Source organism: Oncorhynchus keta, chromosome 12, assembly GCF_023373465.1.
Source record: "Oncorhynchus keta strain PuntledgeMale-10-30-2019 chromosome 12, Oket_V2, whole genome shotgun sequence".
Lineage (NCBI taxonomy): Eukaryota > Metazoa > Chordata > Actinopteri > Salmoniformes > Salmonidae > Oncorhynchus > Oncorhynchus keta.
Genome location: NC_068432.1, coordinates 2,643,604 through 2,667,500, shown reverse-complemented (window position 1 = coordinate 2,667,500; position 23,897 = coordinate 2,643,604). Strand labels below are relative to the sequence as shown.

At 42.0% G+C, this 23,897-nt stretch overlaps 1 protein-coding gene across 3 annotated transcripts in view; it reads left to right on the top strand.

Moving 5' to 3' along the window:
• LOC118390865 (rho GTPase-activating protein 26-like) overlaps positions 1–23,897 on the top strand; it is a 111,543-nt gene that overhangs the window by 73,778 nt on the left and 13,868 nt on the right. For all 3 annotated transcript variants that reach the window (XM_052457608.1, XM_052457607.1, XM_035781572.2), the window contains exons 17-20: positions 4,333–4,438; positions 9,597–9,756; positions 10,412–10,559; positions 10,780–11,026. In XM_052457608.1, the coding sequence (XP_052313568.1) occupies positions 4,333–4,438; positions 9,597–9,756; positions 10,412–10,559; positions 10,780–11,026 (661 nt within the window). The remainder of the gene's footprint in view (positions 1–4,332; positions 4,439–9,596; positions 9,757–10,411; positions 10,560–10,779; positions 11,027–23,897) is intronic.

Genomic DNA, 23,897 nt, shown 5'->3' with positions numbered 1-23,897 from the left:
TGTATTTTTTTGTGAAGAATCAACAACAAGTGGGACACAATCATGAAGTGGAATGACATTTATTGGATATTTCAAACTTTTTAAACAAATCAAAAACTGAAAAATCACACCCTGACCAAACTAACCCATCAATTTTAACCATCGCAAGGCACTGTATATACACTACCGTTCAAATGTTTGGAGTCACTTAGACATTTCCTTGTTTTTTAAAGAAAATCAAATTTTTTGTCCACTAAAATAACATCAGAACATCATAAATACAGTGTAGACATTGTTAATGTTGTAAATGACTATTGAAGCTCGAAATGGCAGATTTTTTTTATGGAAAATCTACAGAGGCCCATTATCAGCAACCATCACTGCTGTGTTCCAATGGCATGTTGTGTTACCTAATCCCAGTTTATCATTTTAAGAGGCTTATTGATCGTTAGAAAACCATTTTGCAATTATGTTAGCACAGCTTTTGTGCTGATTAAAGAATAAATAAAATGGGCCTTCTTTAGACTAGTTGAGTATCTGGAGCATCAGCACTTGTGAGTTCGATTACAGGCCCAAAATGGCCAGATTTTTCTTCTGAAAATCATCAGTCTATTCTTGTTCTGCGAATTGAAGGCTATTCCATGCGAGAAATTGCCAAGAAACTGAAGATCTCGTACAACACTGTGTACTACTCCCTTCACAGAACAGCGCAAACTGTCTCGAACCAGAATAGAAAGAGGAGTGGGAGGCCCTGGTGCACAACTGAGCAAGAGGACAAGTCGTCAACTGGCAGCTTAATTAAATAGTAACCGCAAAACACCAGTCTCAATGTCAACAGTGAAGAGGCGACTCCGGGATGCTGGCCTTCTAGGCATAGTTCCTCTGTCCAGTGTCTGTGTTCGTTTGCCCATCTTAATATTTTATTTTTATTGGCCAGTCTGAGATATGGCTTTTTCTTTGCAACTCTGCCTAGAAGGCCAGCATCCCGGAGTCGGCTCTTCACTGTTGACGTTGAGACTGGTGTTTTGCGGTTACTATTTAATTAAGCTGCCAGTTGACGACTTGTGAGGCGTCTGTTTCTCAAATGTTCCTGAGCTCTTTAATCAGAACTTCATTAAGTTAGAATTCCTATTTGACTCAGCCATGCCTCCTTGCCCGTCCAACATTTCCTCATCTCCCACCCCTTCTAATTTTTTATTTTACATTTATTTAACTAGGCAAGTCCGTTAAGAACATATTCTTATTTTCAATGACGGCCTAGGAACAGTGAGTTAATTGCCTTGTTCAGGGGCAGAACGACAGATTTTCACCGTGTCAGCTCCGGGGATTCGAGCTGACAAACTTTCAGTTACAAGTCCAACGCTCTAATCACTAGTCTACCTGCCACCAATGCGACTATCCCCGATGCTTCTACTTCTTTTTCCCCTGCCACGCTACAAAGTTTCTCTCTGCAGGCAGTCACTGAGGAGCTCCTTAAACTCGACCCCCAAAAAACATCTGCCCCTATCATCGCCAAGCTTATCTCTAACCTTTTTAACCTGTCTCTCCTTTCTGGGGAGGTTCCCATTGCTTGGAAGGCAGCCACAGTTCATCCTTTATTTAAAGGAGGAGATCAAGCTGATCCTAACTGTTATAGGCCTATTTCTATTTTGCCCTGTTTTTCAAAAGTGTGTCGAAAAACTTGTCAATAATCAACTGACTGGCTTTCTTGATGTCTATAGTATTCTCTCGGGTATGCAATCTGGTTTCCGCTCAGTTATGGATGTGTCACTGCAACCTTAAAGGTCCTCAATGATGTCACCATTGCCCTTTATTCTAAGCAATATTGTGCTGCTATTTTTATTGACTTGGTCAAAGCTTTTGATACGGTAGACTTTTCCATTCTTGTGGGCCGGCTAAGGAGTATTGGTGTCTCTGAAGTGACTTTGGCCTGGTTTGCTAACTACCTCTCTCAAAGAATTCAGTGAATAAAGTCAGAAAATCTGCTGCCTCAGCCACTGCCTGTCACCAAGGGAGTACCCCAAGGGTCAATCCTAGGCCCCACGCTCTTCTCAATTTACATCAACAACATAGCTCAGGCAGTAGGAAGCTCTCTCATCCATTTATATGCAGATTATACAGTCTTATACTCAGCTGGCCCCTCCCCGGATTTTGTGTTAAATGTTTTATAATAAAGCTTTCTTAGTGTCCAACAAGCTTTCTCTACCCTTAACCTTGTTCTGAACATCTCCTAAACAAGGTCATGTGGTTTGGTAAAAATAATGCCCCTCCACAGGTGTTATTACTACCTCTGAGGGTTTAGAGCTTGTGGTAGTCAACTCATACAAATACTTGGGAGTATGGCTAGACGGTGCACTGTCCTTCTCTCAGCACATATCAAAGCTGCAGGCTAAAGATACATCTAGACTTGGTTTCCTCTATCGTAATCGCTCCTCTTTCACCCCAGCTGCCAAACTAATCCTGTTTTAGATGACCGTTCTACCCATCCTAGATTACGGAGAAGGGTGCTCTCGAGCGGCTAGATGTTCTTTACCATTCAGCCATCAGATTTGCCACCAATGCTCCTTATAGGATACATCACTGTACTCTATACTCCTCTGTAAACTGGTCATCTCTGTATACCCGTCTCAAGACCCACTGGTTGATGCTTATTTATAAAACCCTCTTAAGCCTATCTGAGATGGCTACGGCAGCCCTCATCCTCCACATACAACACCCGTTCTGTCAGTCACATTCTGTTAAAGGTCCCCAGAGCACACACATCCCTGGGTCGCTCATCTTTTCAGTTAGCTGCAGCTAGCGACTGGAACGAGCTGCAACAAACACTCAAACTGGACAGTTTTATCTCAATCTCTTCATTCAAAGACTCAATCATGGACACTCTTACTGACAGTTGTGGCTGCTTTGTGTGATGTATTGTTGTCTCTACCTTCTTGCCATTTGATGACTGTGCCCAATAATGTTTGTACCATGTTTTGTGCTGCTACCATGTTGTGTTGCTACCATGTTGTTGATATGTTGTGTTCCAACCATGCTGTGTTGTCATGTGTTGCTGCCTTGCTATGTTGTTGTCTTAGGTCTCTCTTTATGTACTGTTGTGTTGTCTCTCTTGTTGTGATGTGTGTTTTGTCCTATATTTATATTGAATTTTTTATTACATTTTTAATCCCAGGCCTCCCGCAGGAGGCCTTTTGCCTTTTTGTAGGCCGTCATTGTAAATAAGAATTTGTTCTTAACTGACTTGCCTAGTTAAATAAAGGTTAAATAAAATAAATGTTGGTGTGTGTACGCGCGCAGGTATGTGTGTATGCGAAGACACTGGGAGTCGATTGCGGTGGGGAGGTGACAGTGGGGGTATGATGTAGTGTCACCCCCTGTGAATGCTCTGTCAACTGGCTTTGTGGTGACTGACGATGGCCATCCATCAGCTATCTGCTCCCCGAGGCCTGGCTGGCTTTCTGGCTGTAACCTAGCTGGCTGGACCACTCTGAGACAGCACAGTGCACTGACCTGCAGACACACACACACCTGCCCAGTGACCCATTTGTGCAATGACCTGCAGTCCTAGGTTCAAATGGCATTTGTCTTATTTCAGATGTATCTGTGTTTCAAACTTCAGCTGCTTTTCATTGTGTTTGCCTGGCTGGCGCAATGGAACCAATGGAATATTAACTATATGCTCAAATGATTTGAAAGGTAACCAATTCGATTTGATTCGATTCTTGACCCCGGTTGGGCAGCCCTGTCCCAGTCCAGAAGACACTAGAGGAGAGAGAGGTAGCCTCAACTCCAGCTGTTGTTCAGTGTTGACTGGTCTGGTATCAGGAAACTCGGACAGAGGTACTGTAGGGTTCAGTAGTGAAGGTGTTCTGAGGCAAACCTCTCTCAGGTTAATGGAGGATAAGGATAATGCTGGCTGCATTCAGAAGCTACATGCAGGTTGTAACTGATAGTTACCTCAGTCTCCAAGGAATAAGTGCTTTGATCAAATCTGTGGTAAGATAAGCTCTTGTGGAAAGCAGCAGTATAGTATATTGGCCGTGTGGGCAGTTAAAGGGGAATTGAACCAAGGGCAGGGTATTATAGTATTATTTCACCAGCCTTCTGGTAAATGCAAACGCGCCAATATGTTATGATAATGGCGAAAAGAGTGTTCTACATGAAGTTGTCACGGTTATCTAGACAGAGGAGTACAGGAAGCCAGTGTCCTTACTAACCTCACCTTCCACCTTCATCTCTTCCCCTCTGCTCCATCTCTCTCTCGCACTCTCTCCCCCCTCCATCTCTTCTCTACCTCTCCCCTCCTCAATATCTCTCTCTCTCGCACTCTCTCCCCCCCCTCTCTCTCTGTAGAACTGGACAATCAGGAGGCGAGGATCACAGAGATCCACAGCATCATCCACCGGCTCCCAGAGAAAAACCGCCAGATGCTGGACCTGCTTACCAAACACTTGGCAAAGTAGGTTAAGTTTAGGCCCGGGATCCACGGACCCTTTCACTGTGTTACAAATCCTCCTGACTGTACTGCGCTGATGACCACGACTACAACCGAGTCCCAAATGGCACTCTTCCCTATACAGTGCACTATCTTTCACCAGAGCCACATGGGGCCTGGTCAAAAGTTGTGCACTCAATAGGGAATAAGGGGCAATTTGGGACTCAGTTGTAGTCATGGTCATCAGCGCAGTACGGTCAGGGGGATTTGTAACACAGAAAAAGGGATCCGGCCATGACCATGACCATGACCATGACCACGCCTATAAGAGGATTGGCTTGGTAATGAACTCTGCACTGTATTGTTGACAGCAGTATGCAGTAATGGTTCCACGCTTTCCCCTGTGTTCCCCCCTACTACACACCACGATCAACACACAGCATTAGTTTGGTCCTGGCCTCATTCTATCCTTTTGGGTATTGTTGTCCAATTGAGGCAGTGGAGCCATCTGTCTGTCTCAGTGATCCTCCAGCATTAGGATTATGTCAGGGTGACGGTAGGTTACTGTCAGAGGCAGGCTGCAGACCTAAAACTCTTACCCTCTTTGTTGTTGTCCAGCATGCTGAGATAGGATTATGGATAATCCCGAACTGGTCTTCATGGGTTAGATTTCACTTGCATTCAAATCCAAATCAAATCAAATGTATTTATATAGCCCTTCCTACATCAGCTGATATCTCAAAGTGCTGTACAGAAACCCAACCCCAAACAGCAAGCAATGCAGGTGTAGAAGCACGGTGGCTAGGAAAAACTCCCTAGAAAGGCCAAAGAAAGGAAGAAACCTAGAGGAACCAGGCTATGTGGGGTGGCCAGTCCTCTTCTGGCTGTGCCGGGTGGAGATTATAACAGAACATGGCCAAGATGTTCAAATGTTCATAAATGACCAGCATGGTCAAATAATAATGATCACAGGCAGAACAGTTGAAACTGGAGCAGCAGCACAGCCAGGTGGACTGGGGACAGCAAGGAGTCATCATGTCAGGTAGTCCTGAGGCATGGTCCTCCGAGAGAGAGAAAGAAAGAGAGAATTAGAGAGAATTAGAGAGGGCATACACCGGATAGGACAGGAGAAGTGCTCCAGATATAACAAACTGACCCTAGCCCCCGACACATAAACTACTGCAGCATAAATACTGGAGGCTGAGACAGGAGGGGTGAGGAGACACTGTGGCCCCATCCGAGGACACCCCCGGACAGGGCCAAACAGGAAGGATATAACCCCACCCACTTTTCCAAAGCACAGCCCCCACACCACTAGAGGGATATCTTCAACCACCAACTTACTATCCTGAGACAAGGCCGAGTATAGCCCACAAAGATCTCCGCCACGGCACAACCCAAGGGGGGCGCCAACCCAGACAGGAAGATCACATCAGTGACTCAACCCACTCAAGTGACGCACCTCTCCTAGGGACGGTATGAAAGAGCCCTAGTAAGCCAGTGACTCAGCCCCTGTAATAGGGTTAGAGGCAGAGAATCCCAGTGAAGAGAGGGGAACCGGCCAGACAGAGACAGCAAGGGCGGTTCGTTGCTCCAGAGCCTTTGCGTTCACCTTCCCACTCCTGGGCCAGACTACACTCAATCATATGACCCACTGAAGAGATGAGTCTACAGTAAAGATTTGAAGGTTGAGGCCGAGTTTGCGTCTCTTACATGTGTAGGCAGACCATTCCATAAAAATGGAGCTCTATAGGAGAAAGCCCTGCCTCCAGCTGTTTGCTTAGAAATTCTAGGGACAATTAGGAGGCCTGCGTCTTGTGACCGTAGCGTACGTGTAGGTATGTACGGCAGGACCATATCAGAGAGATAGGTAGGAGCAAGCCCATGTAATGCTTTGTAGGTTAGCAGTAAAACCTTGAAATCAGCCCTTGCCTTGACAGGAAGCCAGTGTAGGGAGGCTAGCACTGGAGTAATATGATAAAAATGTTTGGTTCTAGTAAGGATTCTAGCAGCCGTATTTAGCACTAACTGAAGTTAATTTAGTGCTTTATCCGGGTAGCCGGAAAGTAGAGCATTGCAGTAGTCTAACCTAGAAGTGACAAAAGCATGGATTCATTTTTCTGCATACTTTTTGGACAGAAAGTTTCGGATTTTTGCAATGTTACGTAGATGGAAAAAAGGTGTCCTTGAAATGGTCTTGATATGTTCTTCAAAAGAGAGATCAGGGTCCAGAGTTACGCCGCAGTCCTTCACAGTTTTATTTGAGACGACTGTACAACTATTAAGATTAATTGTCAGATTCAACAGAAGATCTCTTTGTTTCTTGGGACCTAGAACAAGCATCTCTGTTTTGTCCGAGTTTAAAAGTAGAACGTTTGCAGCCATCCACTTCCTTATGTCTGGAACGCATGCTTCTAGCGAGGGCAATTTTGGGGCTTTACCATGTTTCATTGAAATGTACAGCTGTGTGTCATCCGCATAGCAGTGAAAGTTAACATTATGTTTTCGAATGACATCCCCAAGAAGTAAAATATAGAGTGAAAACACTAGTGGTCCTAAAACGGAACCTTGAGGAACACCGAAATTTACAGTTGATTTGTCAGAGGACAAACCATTCACAGAGACAAACTGATATCTTTCCGACAGATAAGATCTAAACCAGGCCAGAACTTGTCCATGTAGACCAATTTGGGTTTCCAATCTCTCCAAAAGAATGTGGTGATCGATGGTATCAAAAGCAGCACTAAGGTCTAGGAGCACGAGGACAGATGCAGAGCCTCGGTCTGATGCCATTAAAAGGTAATTTACCACCTTCACAAGTGCAGTCTCAGTGCTATGATGGGGTCTAAAACCAGACTGAAGCATTTCGTATACATTGTCTTCAGGAAGGCAGTGAGTTGCTGTGCAACAGCCTATTCTAACATTTTTGAGAGGAATGGAAGATTCGATACAGGCCGATAGTTTTTTATATTTTCTGGGTCAAGGTTTGGCTTTTTCAAGAGAGGCTTTATTACTGCCACTTTTAGTGAGTTTGGTACACATCCGGTGGATAGAGAGACGTTTATTATGTTCAACATAGGAGGGCCAAGCGCAGGAAGCAGCTCTTTCAGTAGTTTAGTTGGAATAGGGTCCAGTATGCAGCTTGAAGGTTTAGAGGCCATGATTATTTTCATCATTGTGTCAAGAGATATAGTACTAAAACACTTGAGCGTCTCTCTTGATCCTAGGTCCTGGCAGAGTTGTGCAGACTCTGAGCTTTGAAGAAATACGCAGATTTAAAGAGGAGTCCGTAATTTGCTTTCTAATAATCATGATCTTTTCCTCAAAGAAGTTAATGAATTTATCACTGCTGAAGTGAAAGCCATCCTCTCTTGGGGAATGCTGCTTTTTAGTTAGCTTTGCGACAGTATCAAAAAGGAATTTCTGGTTGTTCTTATTTTCCTCAATTAAGTTGGAAAAATAGGATGATCGAGCAGCAGTAAGGGCTCTTCGATACTGCACGGTGCTGTCTTTCCAAGCTAGTCGGAAGACTTCCAGTTTGGTGTGGCACCATTTCCGTTCCAATTTTCTGGAAATTTGCTTCAGAGCTCGGGTATTTTCTGTGTACCAGGGAGCTAGTTTCTTATGACAAATGTTTTTAGTTTTTAGGGGTGCAACTCCATCTAGGGTATTGCGCAAGGTTAAATTGAGTTCCTCAGTTAGGTGGTTAAATGATTTTTAGGTAGACAGAGGGAATCTGGAAGGACATCAAGGAATCTTTGTGTTGTCTGTGAATTTATAGCACGACTTTTGATGTTCACCATTTCTATTTACGTTTCTATTTGGATTTCATGTGCTGTTACATATGAGATGGTAAGTCCAGAAATTGTACATTTCAGTTGTTCTATAGATCGAAATGGGCAGATGTTGGATAATAACAGTGTTGAAGTGTTCGAAATTTAGCTAAAGGAAGGGCTTGACTTTGTTGGCATGTGCACTATGATATAGCAGTTATTTTGGCCAACTGGCAACTGGCATTAGTGATATGTGTTGCAATTAAAGAACACATCAGTGATAGTGAAGGGTCGTTCGCTAACGAACGGCTCTATTAGAGCGGTTATTTTTTGTGATCGTCGGGAACCAAATCGCATCTTTGAAAGAGCCGTTAATTTGTCTCCCTAATTTGCATACTTTCACTACTGCTTTTTGAGCTCCAAACAACACATTTCTGCAAATGAGTTATATATATATATTCACTAAAGATGGTAATTCCTCACTGCAGCAACAATATATAGTGAGGAGAGAGCCTTTTTCTGGTCCACACATTTTTACAGTGTACGCGTATTCTTTTTGCAGGCCATCTAATAATTTGGTCAGGTAAAAATGTATTTGAACTTGCATGTCACAATCGGACATAACATAATTTAGGTACATTTTAAGCGCTACTGAATAAAGAACCGTTTGGAAGCCACATTATCATATCTTTTAGCTAAACAGAGCCAAATAAGCCCGCTCACTGAAAGACTTAAATTCTGATAAGAATCACTTATTTTGTGTTTTAAATGGCACTCTATTCCTTTTATAGCACACTAGCGATATGATGTTGTTGTTGAGGTGGTCAATTTATTGTATTTAATTCAATTTATGGTAACACAGACAAAAAACTGAACCATTCACCCATTCCCACCCCGCACCCACACAGGACCCCATTTACTGAAGATATCATAGCAATTCTCTTATTTTTTTTCAGTAGACCACAGCTCAACATTTGTCTCTTTAGCACCATGCATATGGGACACAGAAAGTTCCATATTAGCTCGGTCCATAAATGAAAGCGCCCTTTGACAGAGAGTAAGGCTCTTGCCAACGCAACACAACCATCTTTTTGGCTGCTGTAAGTCCGGCTAGCCATATTGGTTTTTCGATCCATGGAAGAATCGTCATTGATTGCTGTTGGTGAAAAGAGTATATTTTTTAGCAACAATGGTGGATAAAGACATTAAAACCTGATTCCAGAGTGGGAGGACCTCTGGGCATTCCCAAATCATGCAAATCTCTCTCTCTCTCCCCTTCCCTCTCTCTCTCTGTCTCTCTCTCTCTCTCTCTCTCTCTCTCGTTCTGTCTGTCTTCCCCCCCTCTCTCTCACACACACAAACACACCTCTTCATCTTTCTCCTTACTTTCCCCTCCCTCCCTCCCCCAGTGTGGCCAGTCACCACCAGCAGAATCTGATGACTGTGGCCAACCTGGGCGTGGTGTTTGGCCCCACTCTGCTGAGGCCCCAGGAGGAGACTGTGGCCGCCATCATGGACATCAAGTTCCAGAACATTGTGGTAGAGATCCTCATCGAGAACCATGAGAGGGTGAGTCAGACAGTCAGTTGTTCAACACAGTCCAACAGCCAGACGTGGATGACGGCACAAGTCTCTAAGTCGCAGCCCCTATCACCACATTACCACATTTCTCTTTCCCAGGACATACACAATGGTGTGTAGGGCAACTGTTCAACCTCTGTCCAATACCCAGTACCTAAAGTTTGTTGTAAGTCAAGCACATTCTGAAAAGGGGCCTACGAGAGGAAGGGTGAGAAAAGTCACAACTATAATCTGGTTAGCCAGGGTGGAGGATTATTTCTCACTTAAGCATACCGATGCAAACTAATGACCCAGATTCATCAGCCCCAGAGTTTTGATTTGACTATCTGAATGGAACGGGAGCAATGTTGTCAGAGGAATGCAAGACAGTGTTGGGAACATAAGCATCAACAGTATTACTTGCGGATAACATCTCTGAAAACCTGAAACCATTATGGGAGTGAAATGGAAAGTATTACGCTATGTATAACAGATCATTCTCGTCTCCTCTCTTTTCACAAAGGCCCTACTATAGGACTGTCAAACTATTTATAGTTGTGTGAACTAATGTATAGTTAGTTGTGTGAGTAAGTTATATTAGCCATGGGTGGGTACCGGTATTCTATGTATGTGTAGGTTGAATTTGCCAGTCCTGTGTGTGCAGATATTCAAGGATATGCCAGTTCCGGGAGGTGGCCCGGCCAACCTACAGCTCAACCTGCAGCCTCGGAGGAAAAGCGCAGAGAGCAAAGCCCCGTCCTGCAGCGAGAGACCCCTCACCCTCTTCCACACACCCACGCACACCCAGAAAGGTAGGCAGGAGCACAACAGTCTCTTTACCACACACACCCTTCTTCGATGTTCAAAGTGTCAGTCGGGACAGGAGACATCCACATTGCCTGAGATTTGTTCGTCCTCCTTATAAAAAATGACTTTATCGGCTGACACGTTGATCACCAATCTTAAATATCCTCCTCTCAGCCGCTCACGTTTTGTATACTCAGTGTACATCTTCTTCTTGCTGTTACGTAGAGGAGAAGAGGAACAGCGTGGTAGTGAACTCTACTCCAGAGCCCCAGCAGCTTCATCCGGCCCAGGCCAATGCCCCCCACAACAACCCATCAGCCACCCGCTCTTCCTCCACAGCAGCGGTCAACCATAACAGCAGCGACAGCCACGGCCACAGCTGGACCCAACGCAACAGCCTGACCAGCACTGACGGAGATCAGGACGGGGGCCTGATGGCCAGGCAGAACTCACAGAGCCGCCCTAACTCACTGTGAGTACACATGCTTAAGCACATATGCACAAACACTCACACGCACACGCATGCACGCGCACACACATACACACGCACACGCACACACACACACACACACGCTCTCTCTTTCTTTCCCCCTCCTCTCTTTTTCTTCCTTCAGCCTCCTCTCTTTCGATCTTTCTTTCTCCTTCTCCTCACCAGACAAGAGGGATTCTCTGCGTTGACATCAAAATCACATTTTATTGGTCACATACACATGGTTAGCAGATGTTATTACGAGTCTAGTGAAATGCTTGTGCTTCTAGTTTCGACAGTGCAGCAATATCTAACAATTCCACAACAAGTACCTAATACACACAAAGCTAAGTAAGGAATGCAATAAGAATATATAAATATATGGATGAGCAATGTCAGAGAGGCATAGGATAAGATGCAATAGATAGTATAGAATACAGTATATACATATGAGATGAGTAATGCAAGATATGTAAACAATATTAAAGTGACTAGTGTTCCGTTTATTAAAGTGGCCAATGAATTCAAGTTTGTATGTAGGCAGCAGCTGCTCTGTGCTAGTGATGGCTGTTTAACAGTCTGACATAATACCAATTCAAGTGATGATAGAAGACATGTTTGATGGAATTTGATCTTGCCTTGTGAAATCTCCCAAGGGTAGACACAAGTAATATTGCTCACTGGGAGATGTGAGATGTGTTCATAAAGACAGCCTCTGGCACATTCAACCTACACATACTACAGGTACCCACACATGGCACGTGTGCGTCCTCTCTGATTACAAAAATACTGGAATTGTAATCCATTACGTTACAGGCTAAGGTATTGTAACCATATTACAGATACTTCTGATGATTACTAGGATTACTTTTAAATTCAGAAAGGATGTTTGTGAAAAGATTCTTTGACACTTTTCTGTTTTGTCAATGACATTCAGATCAGCATTTCGAAAAGTGTGATTCACCTGAGCGAGTCTGACCACAAGTCTCACTCTCCCTTGCTCAGAATAGGAGGTGGACACTGCAGATTGAATGAGAAATACATTTTGAGCCACAAACGGATGTCATGTGGTTTCCATCTGGCCACCCAGATTGGTGAAGTGCTGTAGAGATAGTTGTCCTTCTGGCAGGTTCTCCAATGTCAGCTAAGGAACTGTAGTTCTGTCAGAGTGGTCATTGGGTTCTTGGTCACTTCCCTGACCAAGGTCCTTCTTTCCCGGTTGCTAAGTTTGGTCGGACGGCCAGCTTTAGAGTCTGGGTAGTTTCATATTTTTTCCATTTCCCAATGATGGAGACCACTGTGCTCTTGGAAACTTTCAACACTCTAGAAATTGTTTTACACTCTTCTCCAGATATACACTGAGTGTACAAAACATTAAGGACACCGGTTCTTTCCTTGAATTCAGGTGAAAGCTATGATCCCTCATTGATGTAACGTGTGTTCATGTAAATCTGAGGAGGAGCTAGATGGCACCGATTGACATGGCCACCTTGTTTCAGGCTCCTAAGCTAATTTTACAGTATTTTAAAAAATCACGTTATTAGCCCAGAACTTTCTTTGCATTATTAAATATAGCTAGAAATAACTTTTGAATATCAGAGAGATGGTAACTCACCAGCATTTCGACCAGGAATACGACTTTCCTGAGTTGGATCCTTTGTTTGTGCATTCCAAGGAGATTGAACTTATGCCAGAGGCTGCTCCAAGACGCCGCTGGCATATTCGGAGTGGACTTTTAGTCCAACTCAGGAAGCGTGCACATATCATCCACCACTTCAGAGTATACTACTTGCTAATGTTCAGTCCCTGGACAATATAGTAGACAAGCTCAGGGCGAGGATCTCCTTCCAGAGAGACATCAGGGACTGTAGCATACTCTGTGTCACGGATCATAGCTCACTCCGGATATACTGTCCCCGTCCATACATCGTGTGGATAGCAATAAAGTTCTCTCCGGGAAGAAGAAAGTTGGAGGAGTATGTTTCATGATTAGCTACTCATGGTGTGATTCTGGTAACGTACAGGAACTCAAGTCCTTTTGTTCACCCAAACTAGAATACCTCACAATCAAGTGCCGACCGCATTACCTCCCTAGAGAATTGTCTTCGTTTATCGTCACAGCCGTGTATATTCATGACTGGACCGAGAAGGCTATCCAAAACATCCAGTGACTCTGAATTTTCCAATCTACTCTGCAGTACGCAATCGTTAGGACCAGGGACTTCCTCCTAAACATGCACGGACACAGCATGACAAACAGAAGAACCCAGCAATGTATCAGTACCGGCCAAAAGAACCGGTTTCACGTCCTCTGCGGACTCCAACTGTTCAGCCCCAGAGGAACGTGCATAATAGGGTTTTAGTAGATTTACATGGCACAGTTGGTGAGCTTTCCTCCATTCCCAGAGTGGCAACTAGATAGTTTTGCCTAGTACACTGGTGCACAACCGTATATGGACCTTGAAAAAGAGAACCAACATTTGGCAGAGCAAGAACCTGGTCATCTGGACTAAAATGACGAGACTCAGCTCGCCGATCAAATATTCCTTTCATCCTCCGCTGTCATGCCATCTCACCGGCGTGACTGGAAATCAGGCATCACTGGAAATCACACACAAAAGATAACAGGGACCATCCTGGAGCACTGCTAGAAGCCCACACACACTATGTCGTTTGGACTGAAACCTGTGCTCTCCTGTGAAACCTCCCTGGCAGCTAACAGTAACCATGGCAACCCCTCATCCCAATCCTTATCCATCTTCATACAATAAGCTCTCAACAAAGACGTAACTGTTTGATGGAAACGCTCCAGCGCTCCTTGACTCTGCGCGTGATAGGCGCTAGCCAAATTGTGTTTTGGAGAACGTGACCAAACAGATTAGAGGTGAAATTAGAGCCACGGTCACTCTGAATAACCTTAGGGATTCCAAACAGCGAGATAAACTGAGTCAAAGCTTTTAGCACAGACTTAGTCGTGATAGACCGGAGAGGATAGGCAGCAGGGAACCTAGTAGTCTGACACATCACAGTGAGCAGTTAACTACTACCATTCTTAGAGCGAGATGTCTAACACAGTCAACAATCAGATACTCAAAAGGCTGGCTGACTACGGGAAGAGGAAACCGCAGTACCGGCTTAATAGCTTGATTAGGTTTACCCGTTAATTGACAGGTGTGACAGGTTTTGATGAACGCAGAAACATCCCTCTTTAACCTAGGCCGAAAAAAATGTCTCAGTATGCAATTGCAGGTTTTCCTCGTGCCCAGATGTCCAGCAACATCATCGTGGGAAGTTTTCAACACCAACTCACGAAAGTTAACTGGTACAACAACCTGACTAATAGCCTCCCCCACAAAACAACTACTACGTGGCACCGATTTTCTCATCAGGACATCATCCTGGAGAAAATAGCCATGGGCACCAATTCCCAACTGTTTCGGCAAGCAAAATTTGGTCATGCAATGATTATATTCTGAGGTCAACCAACTGCTCCTTGATTAGATTGGAGTGGAGCACTGATAACGAGATAACAGGGAAAGTAGTGACATATTTCTTTAGAACAATATTGCTACCCGGCGCAGTGACCAGGTCGCCCAGGCTCATGGGATGAGTCACCGCTTGCGCAGAGAACACTCTGTGTGCTCTCATCGGGAATCCTTACAAACGACGGCTTAGTGGAAACCACTAGAGGCGGAGACACAACGGGCCATACACACTCTCCAGCCAAGTTATTCCCAAGGATAACGTCGATATCCTCAACAAGCAATGGAAGGACACACCCCTACAACAACTTCGCCTTTCACCAGTTCAGAATCCAACATCAGTTTATGCAAGGGAACTGACAGTGTTCAACCCAATTCCCTGAATTAAAACACTGTTCCCCGAATCAGTCTCATCAGGGAAGGGTAACAAAGACTCTAACACAAATGACTCAGAGGCACCCGTGTCCCTCGGGATCTTCACTGGCACTGGGTTGTTACTTCCTAACAGAGACACAAAACCCTCTGTAATGAAAGGCAAATAATCTGGGTCAATTGGGACTTTCGCATGTACCTGGGCATGAGACGGAGTGAAAGGAGAGAACGGATGTGGGACAGTGCGAGTATTACATTTACCTTTAGCCCTGAGAACAGTCTTGACACTCTTGACAGAAACCAGCTTTACTACCACAGGAGCCTCAGGAGCCAGGCTCAACCCTAGATGAATGAAACTCTGCCTGTGAACCAGAGTGTCTCGTGGGCAAAAACCAAATCTCTCTGAACGCTCCCACTTACTCTTAGCTCTGCAAAGCCACTTTTGTGAGTCAAAACATACTTGTCCGCCCGAAACCGCAGCTTCAGAGACAGTCATCACTTTTAGTTTGTTAATATACGTGGCTATTGAATCAGGGATTGTATCCTTAAATTGCTCTAGGATAATCAGATCACACAGCCCCTGGAAAGTATTAACTGTAGAGGCAGAACACCAGCGATTAAACCGTAAACTCAACATGAGTCTGTTTATCAGCCCTTTTTAAAGTTCTAAATTGTTGGCGGTAAGCCTCTGGAACCAATTTGTAAATCTGTAACACAGCCATTTTAACCTTAGCATAGCTGATTCTGTCGGCTACACTAAGAGTTGAATATGCTTCCTGTACCTTACCAGTCAACACACACTGCAACATTAAAACGCAGAATCAGAATCAGGCCAACTAGTTTCAGCAACATACTCAAAAAACAACAAAAAACAACAAAAAATGTCTCCGGGTCCTTCTCATTAAATTGTGGCAACAGCCGTACGTTTCCAACAATATCACCGGGTCAAACTACCTGCCCTCCAGGACACCTACACCACCCGATGTTACAGGAAGGCCATAAAGATCATCAAGGACATCAACCACCCGAGCCACTGCCTGTTCACCCCGCTATCATCCAGAAGGCGAGGTCAGTACAGGTGCATCAAAGCTGGGACCGAGAGACTGAAAACCAGCTTCTATCTCAAGGCCATCAGACTGTTAAACAGCCACCACTAACATTGAATGGCTGCTGCCAACACACTGTCATTGACACTGACCCAACTCCAGCCACTTTAATAATGGGAATTGATGGGAAATGATGTAAATATATCACTAGCCACTTTAAACAATGCTACCTTATATAATGTTACTTACCCTACATTATTCATCTCATATGCATATGTATATACTGTACTCTATATCATCGACTGCATCCTTATGTAATACATGTATCACTAGCCACTTTAACTATGCCACTTTGTTTACTTTGTCTACATACTCATCTCATATGTATATACTGTACTCGATACCATCTACTGTATGCTGCCCTGTACCATCACTCATTCATATATCCTTATGTACATATTCTTTATCCCCTTACACTGTGTATAAGACAGTAGTTTTGTAATTGTTAGTTAGATTACTTGTTGGTTATCACTGCATTGTCGGAACTAGAAGCACAAGCATTTCGCTACACTCGCATTAACATCTGCTAACCATGTGTATGTGACAAATAAAATTTGATTTGATTTGAAGTGTCCGGGGCATGACCGAGAGAGGAGCGACCCCTAGGTAAATCAGGGTCACCTTCCCTAAGCAAACTCCCCCGAGAGCTTTCCATCCCTAACCAATTCCAGCCGCTCTTGTGGCAGCTTGATTTCAACGCTCCAAATCCTGTTTAAATTCCAATTCCTTTTCATACTTAACACGATCATGCTCTTCTAGCTTAGTACAATCATACTCCAGCTTAACGCGATCATGCTCTTCTATCTTAGTACAATCATACTCTAGCTTAACGCGATCATGCTGAACCTGTAATCTCTGGATTTTTGTTTCTCATTTTGTCTGTCATAGTTGAAGTGTACCTAATGATGAAAATTACAGGTCTCTCTCATCTTTTTAAGTGGGAGAACTTGCACAATTGGTGGCTGACTAAATACTTTTTTGCTCCACTGTAAATACTTTTACTAAGAGTATTAGTATATTAGTAATTGACTGACCAGGTCTCTCCAGATCTCCCAGCAATGCTATTTATAGGGTTAATTTTACATTAATGTTATGGTTTTTCAGCCATTCCTAAACCCGAGACCAGAAACAGGCTACCTTAGGGCAATACCAGAACAAACAGTCTCGCAGCAAAATCTGTAGAGATGCGATGATTGTATGCCACAAATATTCAATATTTTGTTGGTGGCAAGAATTCTGTACAATAAGTTTTGATGAAAAGCACAAAGTCTTGAGTTTTGCGTTGTTTTATATATCAACTCATACACACTGTGCCATGGAATTGGTAAATAAACAATCTCTTCTCAGCTATTTTGCAATCTGTATGGCACAGCTTTCAACATCCTGGTCAAATGAAACTGGTTTACTTTCCTAAGAATGCTATTTTTGTTCCTCCGCCAGTGTTTATCCTTTATATTGGGCAAACATACCAGTTCTCTACCTCCTCCCTCTGCCACCTGCCTCCTCATTTTTGGATTAGTGCTGTAATCCATTGGTTCTAATCTTGTATTGAGCAGACCTTCCCATACAATTTCCGATAGCTCCATGAAATACATAACTCTACCATTCCAATTTACAATATCATTTAAAATCAAAATACCCCTTAAAATATATTTTCCATAAATACAGTTATTTTATCAACCAGCACATTTGAATTCAACCATAATATTTGTTCAATTTTTTTTCTGGGGGCTGAAATATACATTTAAACCAGTTCTTCATTGTTTGTAAAAGAGAGATACTTTGAACAAGGTGCCATTTTCAGGTAATCAAAAATTAGATATGTCAATCTGTACAAAGGCAAAATGCCAATTTTTAAACAAGGTATGAGCTTTTCTTAATATACTTGAGAACCATTTTTATATTTTATATTTAATGATCCCAGTTCATACAGTATTCATTATATAGATAGATACGCTTTATCATGTCTGGTTTAGCATCCCAGATATTTTTTATTTGAAAAAACAAATCATCAGGAGTAGGCAGCGCCATAAGTAAGTGAGTAAACTGAGATTAGACTGAGGAGTTAATCTGTGTAATTTTTCCATAAATAGAAAATGGTTGCAAGATCTTGGTATTATTACAATTTTTTTAATTGAAATTCATTGTGGAGAGCTCCTTTACATATTTTGTGATATGAATACCAAGTATGTCATTTTACAGGTAAACTGTAGGGTAATGTAAAAGTTGTGTTTTTTAAAGATCCAATACATAATATGGTACACTTATCTAGGTCCAAGAGGCATCTTAACAGCTTCTACCCCCAAGCCATAAGACTCCTGAACATCTAGTCAAATTGCTACCCAAACTATTTGCATTGCCACTCTCTGTTGTCATCTATGCATAGTCACTTTAATTAACTCTACTTACATGTGCATACTACCTCAACTACCTCAACTAACCATCCCCCTGTATATATTGTTATTTTTTACTGCTGCTCTTTAACTTCTTGGTGACAGGGGGCAGTATTTTCTCATCCGGATTAAATGCATGCCCAAATTCAACTGCCTGCTACTCATCCCCAGAATATAAGATATGCATATTATGCATATTATTAGATTTGGATAGAAAACACTCTAAAGTTTCTAAAACTGTTTGAAACATGTCTGTGAGTATAACAGAACTTATTTAGCAGGCGAAACTCCGAAGACAAACCATTCAGATTTGTTTTTTGAGGTCACTCTCTTTTCAATGGTTTTCATTAGGAATCCAGATTTCTAAGGGACCTTCTTGCAGTTCCTACCGCTTCCACTGGATGTCACCAGTCTTTAGAAATTGGTTGAGGTTTTTCCTTTTTGTAATGGAGAAGTAACCCTGTTCAGAACGAGGGTCACTTGTCGTGTACTGTTAGATAGAGGTGCGTGACCAGAAAGCTAGCTACAGTTTGTTTTCCTCCTGTATTGAACACAGAGCATCCCGACTTCAGTTTTATCGATTATTTACTTTAAAAATACCTAAAGTTGTATTACAAAAGTTGTTTGAAATGTTTTGGCAAAGTTTACAGGTAACTTTTGAGATATTTTGTAGTCACATTGCGCAAGTTGGAACTGGTGTTTTTCTGGATCAAACGCGCCAAATAAATGGACATTTTGGATATATATCGACGGAATTAATCGAACAAAAATACCATTTGTGATGTTTATGGGACATAATGGAGTACCAACAAAAGAAGCTCGTCAAAGGTAAGGCATGAAATATATTTTTTTATTTCTGCATTTTGTGTCGCGCCTGCAGGGTTGAAATATGCTTTTCTCTGTTTCTTTACGGAGGTGCTATCCTCAGATAATAGCATCGATTGCTTTCGCCGAAATTACTTTTTGAAATCTGACATGTTGGCTGGATTCACAACAAGTGTAGCTTTAATTTGCTACCTTGCATGTGTGATTTAATTAAAGTTTTATTTTTATAGTAATTTATTTGAATTTGGCACTCTGCATTTCCCTGGCTTTTGGCCAGGTGGGACGCTCGCGTCCCACATATCCCAGAGAGGTTAATTACTTGTTACTTTTATCTCTTATTCTTATCCATATTTTTTAAAACTACACTGTCGGTTAGGGGCTCGTAAGTAAGCATTTCACTGTAAGGTGAACCTGTTGTTTTTGGTGCATGTGACTAATACAATTTTATTTTATTTGATTTATCATAATTAGGTTTTTGTCCAGAGAATCCAGAAAGGTTATCTAGATCTTCAATGACATCTAACAAGGATCTAGCTTGCAGACTTAATATAAACTTGAGTCTTTGGCATACATGGACACCTTTGTTTTTAAGCCTTCTAATCCTCTGTTGTTATTTGATCTGATTTAAATAGCTAGCATTTCGATGCCCGTAATGAATAGATATGGTGACAGCGGACACCTTTGTTTAATAACCTCTTAAGACTAGGCCTCAATACTGCCCCCTTTGGAGGAAGTGCGTGCCCATAGTAAACTGAAAATATTTTTTCCCAAAATTGCTAATATATGCATATAATAATAATTATTGAATAGAAAACACTCTAAAGTTTCTAAAACCGTTTAAATTATGTCTGTATGTAAAGCAGAACTCTCAGGGCAGCCTTTCTCCCAAACTCTCTCTTGTCAAGAGAAAAGTTGGGTCAACTTTGACGTCATCGCCCCCACCCTTCCCAGGCAGCTACCGATCTGGGAACAGTATGTATGTGTTCAGCGCGATGCCTGCTTTCAAATGGCGCGTTCATTGTGAGAATCCCGCGAGCCCTCGTCGTTTGGCGGGCGAAAATGTTAGTGTCACTCTCAAATACATGCACTCTATTGCACGCGGCCGATTTGGGGCACGTTCTTTCCCAAGTAACAGCAATTCAAGGCGGTTTGTCTGTTCGCGCTGATCATTGTTTTACATGTTAAAAACATCATAAAGCTCGATTCTGCACATAGTTTGACCAGTTTAGTCGACATATAATATGTACATTTGAAGTTTTGATGCGCAATAGTGCGGGATCAGAAGTCATTTTGGGTGCATTTCAGCTGAAGCTGTTAGCATATGCTAATACAGAGACACACAACGTGAAACCAAACGATGTATTGGGTAAGTATGACTCCTTCTACGTCTTCTGATCGAAGAACATCAAAGGTAAGGGAATATTTATGTGGTTATTTTGGGTTTCTGTGGACTCCAAACGTAGAGGAGACATACTGCTAATATCTGAGCGCTGTCTCATTGTATAGCCAGTGTACGAATTCTGTAACGTTAAAAATAAATGTAATACAGCGGTTTCATTAAGAAGAAGTGTATCTTTGTAACTATATGTAGAACATGTATATTTAGTCATGTTTATTGCTTGTTATCTGACGTTATCTGTCGGAGCTATCATCATTTCTCCGGACATTTGAGTAGCATTTTTTGAAATGTCGTCATTGTAAACAGAGATTTATGGATATAAATGGCATATTATTGAAACAAAAAAAAATGTATTGTGTAACATGTACTATTACTATCATCGGATGAAGATTTTCAAAAGGTTAGTGAATGATTTATTTTTTAATCCTGCTTTTATCATTTTATATTTTCTGGGACAAAATTTCTTCTTTTGTTTTGGTGGTGGTCTAATATAAATATGTGCTATGTTTTCGCCGTAAAACATTTTAGAAATCTGACTTGCTGGGTAGATGAACAAGGTGTTTATCTTTCATTTGAGCTATTGGACTTGTTAATGTGTGGAGGTTAAATATTTCTAAGAATATTTTTTTGCATTTTGCGTTATGGTAATGAGCTTGAGCCGTAGTCACGATACCGGATCCGGGATGGGTCGCCGCAAGAAGTTAAATCCTCTAGACAGTTCAAAACTCTCTGAGAAATAGATGCTTTTTACTATTTTACACGACATTACTTTTACCCATTGAATAAGAGACTCACCCAAATTGAAAGAAATCCAGCCATTTATGTATAAACTCCAGTCTTACTTTATCAAAGGCCTTTTCAAAAGCCGCTATGAATACCAGGTCTGGTTTCTTAGATGTTTCATGTTGTTAAACAAATGTAAATATATATTATATTGAGATTCTCAAATAGCCACCCTTTGCCGTGATGACAGCTTTGCACACACTTAGCATTCTCTCAGCCAGTTTCATGAGGTACTCATCTAGAATTCATTTCAATTAACAGGTGTGCCTTCTTAAAAGTTCATTTGTGGAATTTCTTTCCTTTAATGTGTTTGAGCCAATCAGTTGTGTTATGACAAGGTGGGGGGGGGGGGTCAAATTGCTGCAAAGGAACCACTACTAAAGGACACCAATAAGAAGAAGAGACTTGCTTGGGAGAGAAAAATACGAGCAATGGACATTAGACCGGTGGAAATGTATCCTTTGGCCTGGAGTCCAAATTGAAGATTTTTGGTTCCTACCGCCGTCTCTTTGTGAGCCGTGGTGTGGGTGAATAGATGATCTCCACATGTGTACTTTCCACCATAAAGCATGGAGGAGGAGGTGTAATGGTATGGGTTGCTTTTCTGGTGCCACTGTCTGTGATTTATTTTGAATTCAAGGCACAATTAACCAGCATGGCTACCACAGCTTTCTGCAGCGATACGCCATTTAATCTGGTTTCGGCTTAGTGGGAATATCATTTGTTTTTCAACAGGACAATGATCCAACACACCTCCAGGCTGTGTACAGGCTATTTTACCAAGAAGGAGAGTGATGGAGTGCTGTATCAGATGACCTGGCCTCCACAATCCCCTGACCTCAACCAAATTGAGATGGTTTGGGATGAGTCAGACCGCAGAGTGAAGGAAAAGCAGCCAACAAGTGCTCAGCATATGTGGGAACTCCTTCAAGACTGTTGGAAAAGCACTCCAGGTGAAACTGGTTGAGAGAATTCAAAGATTGTGCAATGCTGTCATCAAGGCAAAGGGTGTCTATTTGAAGAATCTCAAATATAAAATATATTATATATACATATTTGTTTAAAACACTTTTTTGGTTTGTAAGGGATTTCCTCCTCTTCTCCCGAAGAGGAGAGGCGAGAAGGATCAGAGGACCAATATGCGCAGTGGCAAGTGTCCATGGTTCTTTTAATAAGAAATACTACACATGAACACGACTGAAATACAAAAACAATAAATGTGGAACAAACAAAACCCAAAACAGTACCGTGTGGTAAAAAACACAGACACGGAAACAAACACCCACAAACAGTGAAACCCAGGCTACCTAAGTATGATTCTCAATCAGAGACAACTAATGACACCTACCTCTGATTGAGAACCATACTAGGCCGAAACATATAAATCCCCAAATCATAGAAAAACAAACATAGACTCCCCACTCCACAAAGGAAATAAAGGTCAGAACGTGACATGGTTACTACATTTCATGTGTTATTTCATAGTTTTGATGTCTTCAGTATTATTCTACTATGTAGAAAATAGTACAAATAAAGAAAAACCCTTGAATGAGTAGGTTTTCTAAAACTTTTGACTGGTAGTGTACATTTAAAGGTATCCCAAGCAATAAGGGGATTTGCTGAACCTATTGTACTGGAGAAAATCTGTTATAAATTATTTTGTTTTAGTTAAGAACAAGTTGTCCTCCAGTAGACTTTGATTCAAGTTAGATGGTGATCTGATCTTATTCTGTCTCCTATCAATACTTTTTTAACATTTGATGCAAGAAAGAAAGAGACAAGAAAGTAGTTTTTAGTTTCCAAATATCCACTATTTCTAATGTGTCCATAATATTTGTGATCTCCTTAAGGGCATGTTGATGATAGTTTGTAGAGTGATTTCCTACAGTCCATTGAGGTACCTATAACACTGTGTTATAGTCTTCAACCATAATGATTTGATTGTGCAAGTTCAATAGATTGGTCAAAATGTTTTAGAAGAAGTGTGGATCATCCTAATTTGGACCATATAGATTAATGAGCACAAATCTGTTTTTCATCTACTTTCATAATCAAAAGTAAGTGATTCGTGTTTGGCTGCCAGATGTATAGGTGTCCCCATAGTATTTCAATTGATGAAGTGTAATCATGATCATTATTTTAGCGATCCATGGTAGACGTCCCTCCTAATAAAAATGCCCCCCATCCTGCTGATTTAACCTGCTGAACAGTATTTGCACTTGAGATGCATTTATGGATGAGAAAGTTAACTTGCCATTTCTAAAAAGTTTAGAACAGTGGGGAAATGAAGGTTAAGGTTAGATTAGCAGTGTGATTAAGGTTAGGTTTAAAATCAAATTTTAAGAAGAAATATTGTAGAACTAGACGGGATTTATTACTTTTTGGCTATGGTAACCAGTGACGACCAGACACAACTCCGATATCAAGTGTTACACTCGTAACAACCTAATCATTACGAAACTTCTATTTGATCAACTAAGCCTCACATAGCAAATAAGCCATTATATTTTCTGT